This window comes from Mobula hypostoma, chromosome 2 (genome assembly GCF_963921235.1).
Source record: "Mobula hypostoma chromosome 2, sMobHyp1.1, whole genome shotgun sequence".
In the NCBI taxonomy this organism is placed as follows: Eukaryota; Metazoa; Chordata; class Chondrichthyes; order Myliobatiformes; family Myliobatidae; genus Mobula; species Mobula hypostoma.
This window is the reverse complement of record NC_086098.1, coordinates 137443459-137456040: the sequence shown is the minus strand read 5'-3', so window position 1 is coordinate 137456040 and position 12582 is coordinate 137443459. Positions and strand designations below refer to the sequence as shown.

General features: G+C 43.4%; 1 protein-coding gene across 1 annotated transcript in view; it reads right to left on the bottom strand.

Annotated features, from left to right (window-relative positions):
- The window catches only part of traf3ip2a (TRAF3 interacting protein 2a), a 75105-nt gene that overhangs the window by 51473 nt on the left and 11050 nt on the right, over positions 1–12582 (bottom strand). Inside the window, exon 2 of the mRNA XM_063040743.1 lies at positions 6478–7404. Within this exon, the coding sequence (XP_062896813.1) occupies positions 6478–7404 (927 nt within the window). The remainder of the gene's footprint in view (positions 1–6477; positions 7405–12582) is intronic.

Sequence of the window (12582 nt, the reverse complement as noted above, 5' to 3'; positions counted from 1 at the left end):
CAGTACATGTCATTGCTTAATTGCCTGCCCTCGATGTTTCCTGTAGATAAGGATGTGAAAGTGTGTATGGCCGTGCTAGAATGACAAGGCACAGCCTTACAGCACCAAGGTACATCCCATCCTAAATAAAGTTGTAAAAGGGAGGAAAGACGGGAGTTTGTATGAAATTGTTAGAGAAAGATGAGAGGGCAGCAGGGTTAAATGTAACACAACCATGTGGCTCTCAGTTAAATTACAAAGCAAATAAAGCCAACTTTACATGACCACTATGGGTGGTGAGGTGGAGATACGTCTCTACCAAAGGAGGTACAAGGCACTCCTTCTCTCCGCTAGTCTGCAGGTCACCCTGGGGCAAGGTGTAGCCACTGCTTAGCCCCTCCCCACCCCACCAATCGGGGTCATGTGAAGCCATGAGAGCAGGTATGAGCAACTGGTGCGTATCACAAGTCCTGGTTATGCGACCCCTGACACCAGGCAGACTATCTCTGAAGAGTATTGATAATGTCTGGGGTCACCCATCTTGTAAAGACACTGCCCAGAAGGTGGCAATGGCAAACTACTTCAGTTGAAAAATTTGCCAAGAACAACGGTGGTCAGGGAAAAATCATGATCACCCATGTCATGCAACATGGCACAAAACAAACAAATAACTTTACTCTAAGAGCTAAGCAAACTGGACAACGGAATGAGCAGATGTCTGATGCTACAGGACACTGGATTTTGTCATCACATTGATGACTAAGTTAAATGAAATGCAAGAAATCCTTGGGACAAACACGTCTTGTTTACCCAACTTTTGAACAGACGGAAGACTGCTGTAAGTTCCAAAACATCGACTATTCCATTCCCCTCACAGATGCTGCTCGACCTGCTGAGTTCCTGCAGTAGTTTGGTTTTTGCTTTAGATTCCAGCCTCCACAGTCTGTTGTGTCTCCCTTGGGCAGATTATCTCAAAGTTGAGAGTCTGGGACCCGCTATGAAAGAACTGTGTGACTTGTGAAAGGACCTGGAAATTGGAATTAGCTAGGTGGACAACATAGTCAGCATGGGCTTGATGGGCTGAAGGTCCTGTATCTATGCTATCTCTCTCTATGACCATATGTAGATGAAAGCTACCTGCAGCTTGATACAAAACAGAGGACTCAGGATGAGGTGGTGAATATCAAAATAAACCAGATGCTGGAAATATGAAAATTAAAAAATAGAAATTATACAAATACTGAACACATCAGTCTGTCACAGGTTACAAATGTCACTAGCAATATTAACAACTACTATCCATCTCTGATTACTCCAATATAGCAGCTGCACCACTCACTATTTCTCAAGGTGGAGCGGAGACCGAGTTTGTAAATCTGACAGGAGCAAAGGATATTGAGAATGGTGAGGGTGTAGCGCCATGGGAGGAGCATGGGTCAGGTGGCAGCAAAGGACGTTGGGAATGGTGAGGGCGTAGCGCTGTGGGAGGAGCGTGGGTCAGGTGGCAGCAAAGGATGTTGGGAATGGTGAGGGCATAGCACCGTGGGAGGAGCGTGGGTCAGGTGGCAGCAAAGAATGTTGGGAATGGTGAGGGCATAGTGCCGTGGGAGGAGAGTGGGTCAGGTGGCAGCAAAGGATGTTGGGAATGGTGAGGGCGTAGCGCCGTGGGAGGAGCATGGGTCAGGTGGCAGCAAAGGATGTTGGGAATGGTGAGGGCATAGCACTGTGGGAGGACCGTGGGTCAGGTGGCAGCAAAGGATGTTGAGAATGGTGAGGGCGTAGCGCTGTGGGAGGACCTTGGGTCAGGTGGCAGCAAAGGATGTTGGGAATGGTGAGGGCATAGCGCTGTGGGAGGACCTTGGGTCAGGTGGCAGCAAAGGAGAACCAGGGGCCCAGGGGTGGGTGGTGGTGTGGGTGCAGATACTCCCAGCCCTGAGAAACCAGGCAAGGCATTTGATCCAAACTATTGGTTCATTGAACATTGCAGGATGTTTTTCTACTGCTTCCTGCTCCCTTCCCCTTTTCCCCAATCATAATTCCCCTCTCCCTGACCCCGTTCCACTCCCACTCCACAACAGAGACCCATATCAGAATCAGGTTTATCATTACTCACATGTCATGAAATTTGTCTTTTTTTTAAAGCAACAGCAGTACAGAGCAATATATAAAATTACTACAGTGCTGTGCAGAAGTCTTCGGCACCTTTGCTAAATATATGTGTCCAAGACTTTTGCACAGGATTATATAAGCCAGTCTGGGTATAGATGGCAAACTTCCTTTCCTTAAGGACATTAGTAGGTTTTCAGTTCAATCGTCACCCTTAACAACACAAGCTTTAATTATTCCATTTTAATTTGATGATTTAAATTTAAATTCCCCAGCTGGTGCTTATGAAATTTGAATCCTGGGATGTAGGTACAAGTCCAGAAATCATGCTGCCATGGGTCTGAAAGAATGAATGAATGAGTAAACAACCAGTTTATTTTGAATATACAGTGCCTGTAAAAAAGTATTCAAGTATTCAACCCCCCTCTTGGAAGTTTTCATGTTTTATTGTTTCACAACATTGAATCACAGTGCTTCACAGTAATTTGACTTTTTTGACACTGATCAACAAAACAGACTCTTTTGTGTCAAAGTGAAAATACATTTCTACAAATTGGTAACACACACAAAATGCTGAAAACTCACAGGCATCAGGTTTTTCTCCAGGATTTCCCTGTATTTTGCTGCATTCACTTTATCCTCTACCCTCACAAGCCTCCCAGGCACTGCTGCAGTGAAGCATCCCCACAGCATGATGCAGCCACTGCCATTCTTCACGTGGGATGGTGTGTTTTTTGATGTGTGGTGTTTGGCTTATGCCAAACATAGCATTTAGTCCGATGGCCAAAAAGCTCAATTTTGGCTTCATCAGACCATAGAACCTTCTTCCAGCTGACTTCAGAGTCTCCCACACGGCTTCTGGCAAACTCTAGCCAAGATTTCATGAGAGTTTTTTTTCCAACAGTGGCTTTCTCTTTGCCACTCTCCCATAAAGTTGTGACTGGTGAAGCACCCGGGCAACTGTTGTATGCACAGTCTCTCCCATCTCAACCACTGAAGCTTGTAACTTCTCCAGGTCTCCCTCACTAGTCCCTTTCTTTCATGGTCACTCAGTTTTTGAGGATGGCCTGCTCTAGTCAGATTTACAGCTGTGCCATAATCTTTCCATTTCTTGATAACTGACTTGACTGTACTGCAATAGATATTCAGTGACTTGGAAAATTTTCTTGTATCTATCTCCTGACCTGTGCTTTTCAATGACCTTTTCACAGAGTTGCTTAAAGTGTTCTTTTGTTTTCACAGTGTTGTTTTTGCCAGGATGCTGACTCACCAGCAGTTGGACCTTCTTCTTCTTCTTCTTGCAGACACGAGGAAATCTGCAGGTGCTGGAAATTCAAGCAACACACACAAAATGCTGGTGGAACACAACAGGCCAGGCAGCATCTATAGGAAGAGGTACAGTCGATGTTTCGGACTGGGACCCTACGTCCTGCCCGAAACGTCGACTGTACCTCTTCCTATAGATGCTGCCTGGCCTGCTGCGTTCACCAGCATTGTGTGTGTGTTTCTTCTTCTTGTGTTGTTTTATGGCGGTTGGCAAACCAGCTTTAAGGTGCATTACCGCCACCTGCTAGGCTTGTGGTGTTTCGACTTTAACCAAATATGTCCTGGAGTACTCTACTTTAGTCAACCTAGTTCAGCCTGCATATCTCTATTTGCATCACTCTGTAATTGCAATTCCTCTTGCGAATGCTGTATGCGCTCATTAAATAGCAGTGCCACAAACTGCTTTTCTTCCCTAATTTTTGTCACATGGTTTTCAAGTAATTGCATTACCTCAATTGCATTGATTTCATCTGCATAATTTGTAAGACTAAAATCGTCTTGTTTAAGAATATTAATTATTGCATGCTTGACTTTTAAAATTGCTGTTTTTCAAGTCTATCTGCTATTTCCAAGTTTTCCTTTTCTTGAATCATAGCCTGTAGTTGTTTACCGAGATCTCGAAGCTCTTTTTCATTTGTTTCCATGTTTTCATTTTATAATCTGAATGTAGATAATTCACTTTGCAACAATTCCTTTTCCTTCTGTAACTTTGTAATAAGTTCCTCCATTTTTCCAATCTCTTTTCCAACTCATAGTCATTCTTATTGAGTACTCGTATTTGTTGTTGGAGTTCTGCACATTTACCCTGGGCTTCAACCATGTTTCTTGTATACATAAAATCTGAGGTTTTTGCTTAAGTTCTGATGCATATTTCTTAAATTCTTGACCATTTGCGATAAGACTCCTTGCATTCCATTGTAAAATATATACAGTACTGCCATTAATATCCCGTCTCCCCTGCTTGTGAACTGTTTGATCCTCCATTCAGCATTTCTTTGACTACTTCCCACCTAAGCCCTATAATATCAAGATATTTTTCTGCAGACTTGATAATAATTTTAATTTTTTCAGTTTTTTGTTTGTTTGCGCTGAACAGTTAATTGCATCTACCATAAGCAGTATGAAATCCTTTCTACTCATTATTAGTGTATCTTTATTTATCATATTACAGCCCTCACAATTCACCGGTTTATTATTCCCTGTATTTGTTTGCTTGATAGCCTTCTCCTTTTCAGCAAATCCTTTCACTGCCTCTGCGTAACTGATCCCTTTAGTTACTTTTACATATTGTATCTCAGCTGCCTTCTTGCTATTAATGCACCCTCGATAAGCTGTGCTGTGTTCCTCGCCACAATTGCAGCATTTCAGCCTAGCTCCTGCTTCACATTTCCCATAATCATGTTCTCCAGCGCAGCTCCCACATCTTTGTTTCCCTCTGCAGACCGCTGCAATATGCCCGAATTTCTGACACTTAAAGCATCTTAAAGGAGGTGGTATACATATTCTGACCTTATAACACATATACCCTGAATAAACTTTAGTCGGCAATCTCTCTTCATCAAAGTTAATCATGACCGATAAACTATCACACTTTTTCCCATTTCTTGTAACTTTCAAACGTTTGGCCTCAATAATTTTTGCTCCTTTTATGTTCTGTTTAATCTCATCCATAGTAATTTTTTATGGTATCCCCGAAATAACTCCTCTAGTCCACTTTCTATTGTTGGGTATTGAGCATTGTACTTTTTTGCCGTCTATTTTATTTAATCTTATCACTTTGCCTTGCTGAGCACTTTCCTACAAATCACTAATAGTGATCCATTTTGTAAAGTCTTTGCTCTTTTGCTCTCGCCTATAAGTTTGTTGATTATCTTCATCAAATGAATCAGGTTCCAATCACCAAAAGACGCCCCATCTTCGCTCAGTTTTATAATTGCTTTAATCGCATCTTCTTTCCATTGATTCACTATCCTATTTTGATTATCCCCTGACTCCTCAGAATCTGACATTTCATACCTCTGTTTTCTTTTCTTACTCTTTCCACCCCATTGCTCTTTCCCACCAACCTACATCTCTAACTCACTTCCATCCGCCACCTTTCTGCTCCTCTCCCTGAATGTGCTTCCACCCTTACGGTCCGGCCCCGACGTCTGGTTCTTGGCCATCAGCATTTGGACCTTCCAGATACAAGTGTATTTTTACTACAATCAACTAAAACACCTTGACTGCACACAGGTGATCTCCATTTAACTAATTATGTGACTTCTAAAACCAATTGGCTGCACAAATGATGATTTGGTGTGTCATATTAAAGGGGATGGATACATAAGCAATCAATTATTTTGTGTTTTGTATTTTCAATTAATTTAGATCACCTTGTAGAGATCTGTTTTCACTTTGACTCAAAAGAGACTTTTTCTGTTGATCAGTGTCAATAAAAGCCAAATTAAATCCATTGTGATTCAATGTTGTAAAACAATAAAACATGTGTTTTCTCGTGTTTGCATTTTTAAAAACATGAAAACTTCCGGGGGGTGGGTGGTGAATACTTTTTATAGGCACTGTATATGTGTAGTTGTAAAGCATTTAAGGGGAAGTTGTGAGGAGGATGCCTTTGAGCTCAAGCGAGCTGGGTTCAATCTTGAACTCTGGTGCTGTCCGTGTAGAATTCGTACATTCTCTCTGTGACTGCGTGAGTTTCCTGCAGCCACTCCAGTTTTTTCCTGCATCCCATGTAAGAACCTTGTCCCTGATGTGTAGTTTGGTTGCAGCGAATGGAACAGATGATGTGAATATGGGGAGAATAGAATGGGATCAATGTAGGTTTAGTGTAAACGGGAGCTTGGTGGTCAGTGTGGACCCAGTGGGCTAACTAATCTATTTCTGCTCCATATCTCTCTATGAGTCTTAGAAAGAAACAGAACACTGTGTTGCTGATATTAACGGGGGCTGGGTGGAGCTGGTTGGCAGGATGGCCTCGTTCCCTGCTGGATAATCCACATAATAAATAAATGTGAGCAATTCTCTAAGAGGTCACATTCCAAATGAGGCTAATCATGTACTTACCTGGAGTCTGCAAACGTTGATATTGGGATGGAGGAACCCCAGGAGGGTATGGATGGAGACAGGCTGGTCTATTAGGATAGGGAAACATTGGATGGATCTGGAAATCTCCCATGGGAAATTCCAAGGACCACAAAGGACCATGGGGCTCTATGTCATTCAATCCGGAACGCAGTGGTCCAGGTGGATCCAGCTGACCAATTCCAAAGTCATCCTGAGATTCGTACCCAGTGTCTTGACTGGGCAGTTCTGACTGGTGCTGACCATCACGCAGGCTAGTCAGCGTGCTCTTGTTTAAACTCTGATTTGAGCCAAGTAACTCCTTCCCAAAATCACACGGATGGGCACAGTTCATTGAGGGGTTCCTGTAGCTCGAGGCTGGGGTTGAGCCTGCTTTGTCCTGGTCCCTGCTCTCGGGTCTGCTGTAAAGATCCTCCCTCCTGGAAGAGGTCGGTTTGTTTTTTGCTACCACAAACACACTGACATCAGGGGAGCTCTGGGATGTGTCCTTCCCATATCCAGGAAACTGCTCCAGGTCGTTTGTCCGCCCGAAATCCTTGAATTCAGATTCCAGGGCTTCCCTCAAGTTAGTCTGAGCCCCCATAGAGAAGAGGTCATGCTGTTGAACGTGACTAACCAAGGTGTGAGACAGTGCGATGGGCCCAGAGTGATGTTGATGGCTGCCTGCACCCGCCCTTAGGGTTGCTGGCCTCAGTTTCTCCCAGGGTGCTGCTGCGTTCTCCTCCGGCACCTGACAGGAATGGAGGGCTTGAGCAGGCTCGCAGTGGCAGAGCCAGTCTTTAGCTCCTCCTGCACTGCTGCCTTGCCCCACCGTCTCACCCGCATGGCCCCTCGCTGAAGATGTGGGTTGGGTCCAGTAATGCAAGTTCTCATCCACCTCCTTGGGTCCATTCTGGACAGCCCCTCTGGCTGGAAGACAAAAGGTAAGCAAGACCTCAATGAGGGAGCCATTTTATTGAAGTGGAAGAATTCTAATCCACCTACGGTCTTTTATTGGCTCTCCTGTATTATGTCCTGTTTAAGTTTAGAGGAAATAAGAAGTCGGACATTTGATACATCCTTTAAATTTAAGCAAATCTGGCGACCTTTTATCCAATATTTTCATTTAATTTGATTTATTACTCTTTTAATCTTTTTTTTCTCGAAGTTTTAGACTTGATCAGAAAGTCTTTGTCTTTTTTTTTGGTCATATCCTCAAAATGGACTGCCCAGTCCTTTTTTTTTGTTTTTTTTCTATAGTGTGGTGTTTTTTTTTCTTTTCATTTAAAACCCAATGTTTTTTCTTTTCTCTTCGTAAACTGATAAGAGGAGAATTATTATTTTCATTTTTTTAATTATATATTTTATACCAGTTTAACAATATCCATGATTTTGACAATGTCTATCTTAATCTGGGTTTATATTTTTACTGATATATATATATATTTGAAATAATTCTCCTTTTGATTGTATTGATGCTCCTTTTAAATCAATAAAAATATTAATAATGAAAGAAAGACCTCAATGAGCTGAGCAAAGTTACACATGGGTTTCGACAACACTGGGAAACTAGGTCCCCAACAATTTCTATTCACCTTCCTCATCCCCCCCCCCCCACAACCTACTATAGTCACCATGCACCACAATTCAGGACGTGATATGTGTCAAAAGCAAAGGGCGGAACAGGGTGTCGGGATAAACATGGAGGTAAGTCCCACCTACCAAAGGACTGGAGAAACTTGAAAAGCAACTCGTTCTCCATCTGATTATTTGCATATCAATTTAGAAGACTGACTGGCAAGAAAAGATTGGTCCAATTTCACCGCAAGCAACAATGCTAAGCTGGGTCCTACTGCTGGCTGGGGATGACAAGTTATGTGCTGCTGCATGAAGGCACATGAATTTGTATTTACATCAACTGGCAGAGTCACAGATTTCCACGTACACAAACTAAGATGTGGAGCAGTAGTCGAATCACAAACAAGAGAAAATCTGCAGAGGCTGGAAATCCAAGCAACACACACAGTAATAATGCTGAAGGAACTCAGCAGGCCAGGCAGCATCTATGGAAAAGAGTAAACCGTCAGTGTTTCGGGCCGAGACCCTTCATCGGGACTCCTGATGTAGCGTCTCAGCCCGAAATACAGTCTGTTTATTCTTGTCCATAGATGTTGCCTGGCCTGCAGAATGCCTCCAGCATTATTACTGTGGAACAGTTGTCGGTGTTTCTGCAGAATGTCTCCAGCATTATTACTGTGGAGCAGTTGTCTGTGTTTCTGCAGAATGCCTCCAGCATTATTACTGTGGAACAGTTGTCGGTGTTTCTGCAGAATGTCTCCAGCATTATTACTGTGGAGCAGTTGTTGGCGTTTCTGCAGAATGCCTCCAGCATTATTACTGTGGAACAGTTGTCGGCGTTTCTGCAGAATGTCTCCAGCATTATTACTGTGGAGCAGTTGTCTGTGTTTCTGCAGAATGCTTCCAGCATTATTACTGTGGAGCAGTTGTCTGTGTTTCTGCAGAATGCTTCCAGCATTATTACTGTGGAACAGTTGTCGGTGTTTCTGCAGAATGCCTCCAGCATTAATACTGTGGAACAGTTGTCTGTGTTTCTGCAGAATGTCCCCAGCATTATTACTGTGGAGCAGTTGTCTGTGTTTCTCCAGAATGCCTCCAGAGCCGTTGGAGCCGTTGTCTGTGTTTCTGCAGAATGCTTCCAGCATTATTACTGTGGAACAGTTGTCGGTGTTTCTGCCTCATGGCTCCAGGAATCCAGGTTCGAACCTGACTTCACGTACTTTTTGTGCACTCTCTCTGTGATTGTGTGGTACGTTCTACTATGCGCTCCAGTTTGCTCCCACGCACTAAAGACATACTGATGGCTTAGTGGCCTACTACGATTTATTTATTTATTTATCCAGAGACACTTCTGACCCTTTGAGCTGTGCTGCCCAGCAAGCCCCCCGCCCCCCCCAATTTAACCCTAGCCTGGGGGTTCCCAACCTTTTTTATGCCATGGACCCCTAACATTAATTGAGCGGTCCGTGGAACCCAGGTTGGGAACCCTTGCCCTCGACTAATCACAAGACAAGTTACAACGACCAATTAACTACTAACCAGTACGTCTTTGGACTGTGGGAAGAAACCAGAGCACCTGGAGAAAACGCACCCATTCCATGAAGAGGACGTACAGACACAGGAATTGAACTCTGAACTCCGAAGCTCCGAGCTGTAATAGCGTTGTGCTACCTGCTACACCACCATGGCACCCAATTTGCCTCTATTGTAGGTAACTGGCAAAAGAATTGGGGTAAAACAGGGTGGTATGATGAACATGTCGGAGAAAATACTCTGCAGGTAAACAGGGATGGATGGGATTGCTGCTGGGAGACAGCGTGGATCAAATGGGCTGAGTGGCTGCATTCTAAGTAATAGTAAAAGTATAAAGTTTTACTGAAAGCACAAGTTTGTGTTCCAAACCTTGTTACTCTTTCTTGGAGTTTAATCAGTGCAAATGTTGTTCTCTCTGGTGAAAAGAATAAATGGTTGACCTTGATGATTCTCCAATCCACAGATGTTTCTACATTTCATTACTTTTATCACGTTCCTTTTTGTTAAGAAACACAAACAGGATGTAGATAAAAATGATATGAAAAATGTAGTAGGTTGGAAATAAATAGTAACTAAGTCAAACTGAGTTCACTAGATTCAATTAGTTGAAGATGAAGACAGGGTTCCCACAAAAAAGGATTTGGTCTATTGTCTGCAGTTTTGTATCCTACAAACACAAATGTCTATGTAAGATAGCCTATCCATACTCGCCACTGAAACTGGATTTATCTTTGTCTGCAATGCCTAATCCGCACTCCTGCCCTGTCCTCTGGGATCCCACTCCTTGTTTTAGCAGTAATAGTCGCAGGGAGGCTGCTCCCGATGATTCGATGATCATGCTCCCACTCACTGGCAGTCATAAAATGTTAATTCATCATGTTCCTGTGAGAAGATGTGCACAAAACGATGTCCTGTCTAGAAGATTCAACGGTGCAGCACTCCACCCAGCGTAGTTTTTAGTGCCAAAGTTGTTGGGAGTCGGACCTGTAACCAACTCTTGGCTTGGGAGTCAAAGAGCTTCCATCTGGAGATGACTGCGTCAGAAGGGATGCAATCCAATTCAAGTTTATTGTGATAGACATACACACACACAGAGAGTATTAATGCCATGAAAATTCATTTTGTTTTGTAGCAGAGTTTATCTCCGCACGTTACAATCATGACAGACATAAATTAAATAAGAACACTTTTGATTATATATTTCTAAAAATTTGTTTAACAGTATTTGAATGACTTGTCAAATCTCCTTAAGTTTGTAAGGAAGTGGAGACACTGCCATGCCTTCTTCATGGGTGCATGTGTGCTGGGCCCAGGATAGATCCTTTGAGATGCTGACACCCTGGAAGTGGAAGCTGCTCACCCTCTCTACTGCTGACCCTTCGGTGAGGATACAGTACAATGGTAGCTCCAAAAACCTACGGAGAGTACTCCCACCTGTATGCTTCGCTCATTCTTGGGGTGCCCAAGTCACAGGTATTGAAACCCTCCCCCCTCCAATCCTTGTTTTGGAGTACGGTTTACACGCTGTCCATCTTAGCCTTTGAATGATAGATGTAGCGGATTTCTTTCAAAGAACGTTAGTTTTCCTGGATATCCTTTCCATGAGAATCCAGAGCTCTAGATGTTTTGAGCTGAACTCCAGTGCTTAATCTGCAGTGATGTGACCTGACATTGTGCCCTTTGGGTTACTGCGCCAAAGAGCCCAACAGAGTAACGGAAACTGACCTCGTAGAGAATCTCAGCCCCTGTGGTTTCAAAGTAATGCATGAGAACTGGTGGCAGAGGTTCAGGAATATTCTCCACCAGTAACGAACAATTGTCTCTACATGTTGTTTCCAGCAGGCTACAGTGAACTAGACAAACTCCCAGAAACCGCAACAGAGTTCGTCATTGGATGGTTGACCAGAGAAAGACCACGTGGTGGAAATGGCGACTGCTGAGGTTTGGAGTTGTGCCAGGTGATTACTACAGTTGATGCCTTTCAGAGACATATTCTGATGGTGGCTGGGGATGTGGGGCGTTGTGGAAAGATAAAGTGAACAGTTATTGAAACTAAGCTCCTTTCCAGGAATAAGCTGGGCTCTGAAGAACAGATAACCAGAAAAATCTCATAGAATGTAGTGTACTTTTCACCACAAAAGAGTTTCCTTTTCACGCTTCCTCTATTGAGTGGCAGTTACTAGGGAAAGTGAAGTGAAGTACTTTCATCTGTTTATTCACATGAAGCTGATGTTGTCAACAATGATGACATTTAACTATCCATCCCCAACTGCACTAAAGAGCTTTTTAAGCCAATTTAGAATGTAAGTGCACACATAGGCCACACTAGATAGGGACTACACATTTCTGTCCTAAAAAGATTTTAGTGAAATAGATAGGTTTTTATGACAGTCTTCTGCCTTTAAGGTCAACATTACTGATAATCTGTCAACATCACGGATTTTCATCCTGCGCGCTTCCAGCATTTGGGAAACAATGCTGCTTCAACCACTTAAACATACCAATATAATGAGTCTACCTGCCACAATTTCCTCGAGAAGTCTCACGCAGGATTGAACGATCAATGCAACAGCGTTTCTACATGATAAAATCAACTGCTTCCAATAGGAAAGAAAAAACTTTTGATTAAGATGGTACTGGTGAAGTACAGCGACCACTTGCAGGGAGCAAACAAAACAAAAATTTACTGCATTAATCACCCTTTTTCTTGGATACGATCACTGCAATCGATAGCCTGTAACTTCCCATTTGGAGCTGAGCTGTTGAACTGCCTGTACGACCTAGCACTTTTGTGGTGTGAACTGGCATCTTGAAGGTGCAGGACGGTTGTGACCTGGTGTGTACAGGCAGAGTCGAGGTGACTTGGCCTGGGCACGAGCCGATGTTTGGCCATTGCTGGAGTGGACTTAAAGGTGATTCGATGAGCAGAACTGAGGCGAGGCAAGTAGAGGCAACGCGGAGTTGAAGTGTCGGGACCCGGGCCTGGGCTCGAGAGCG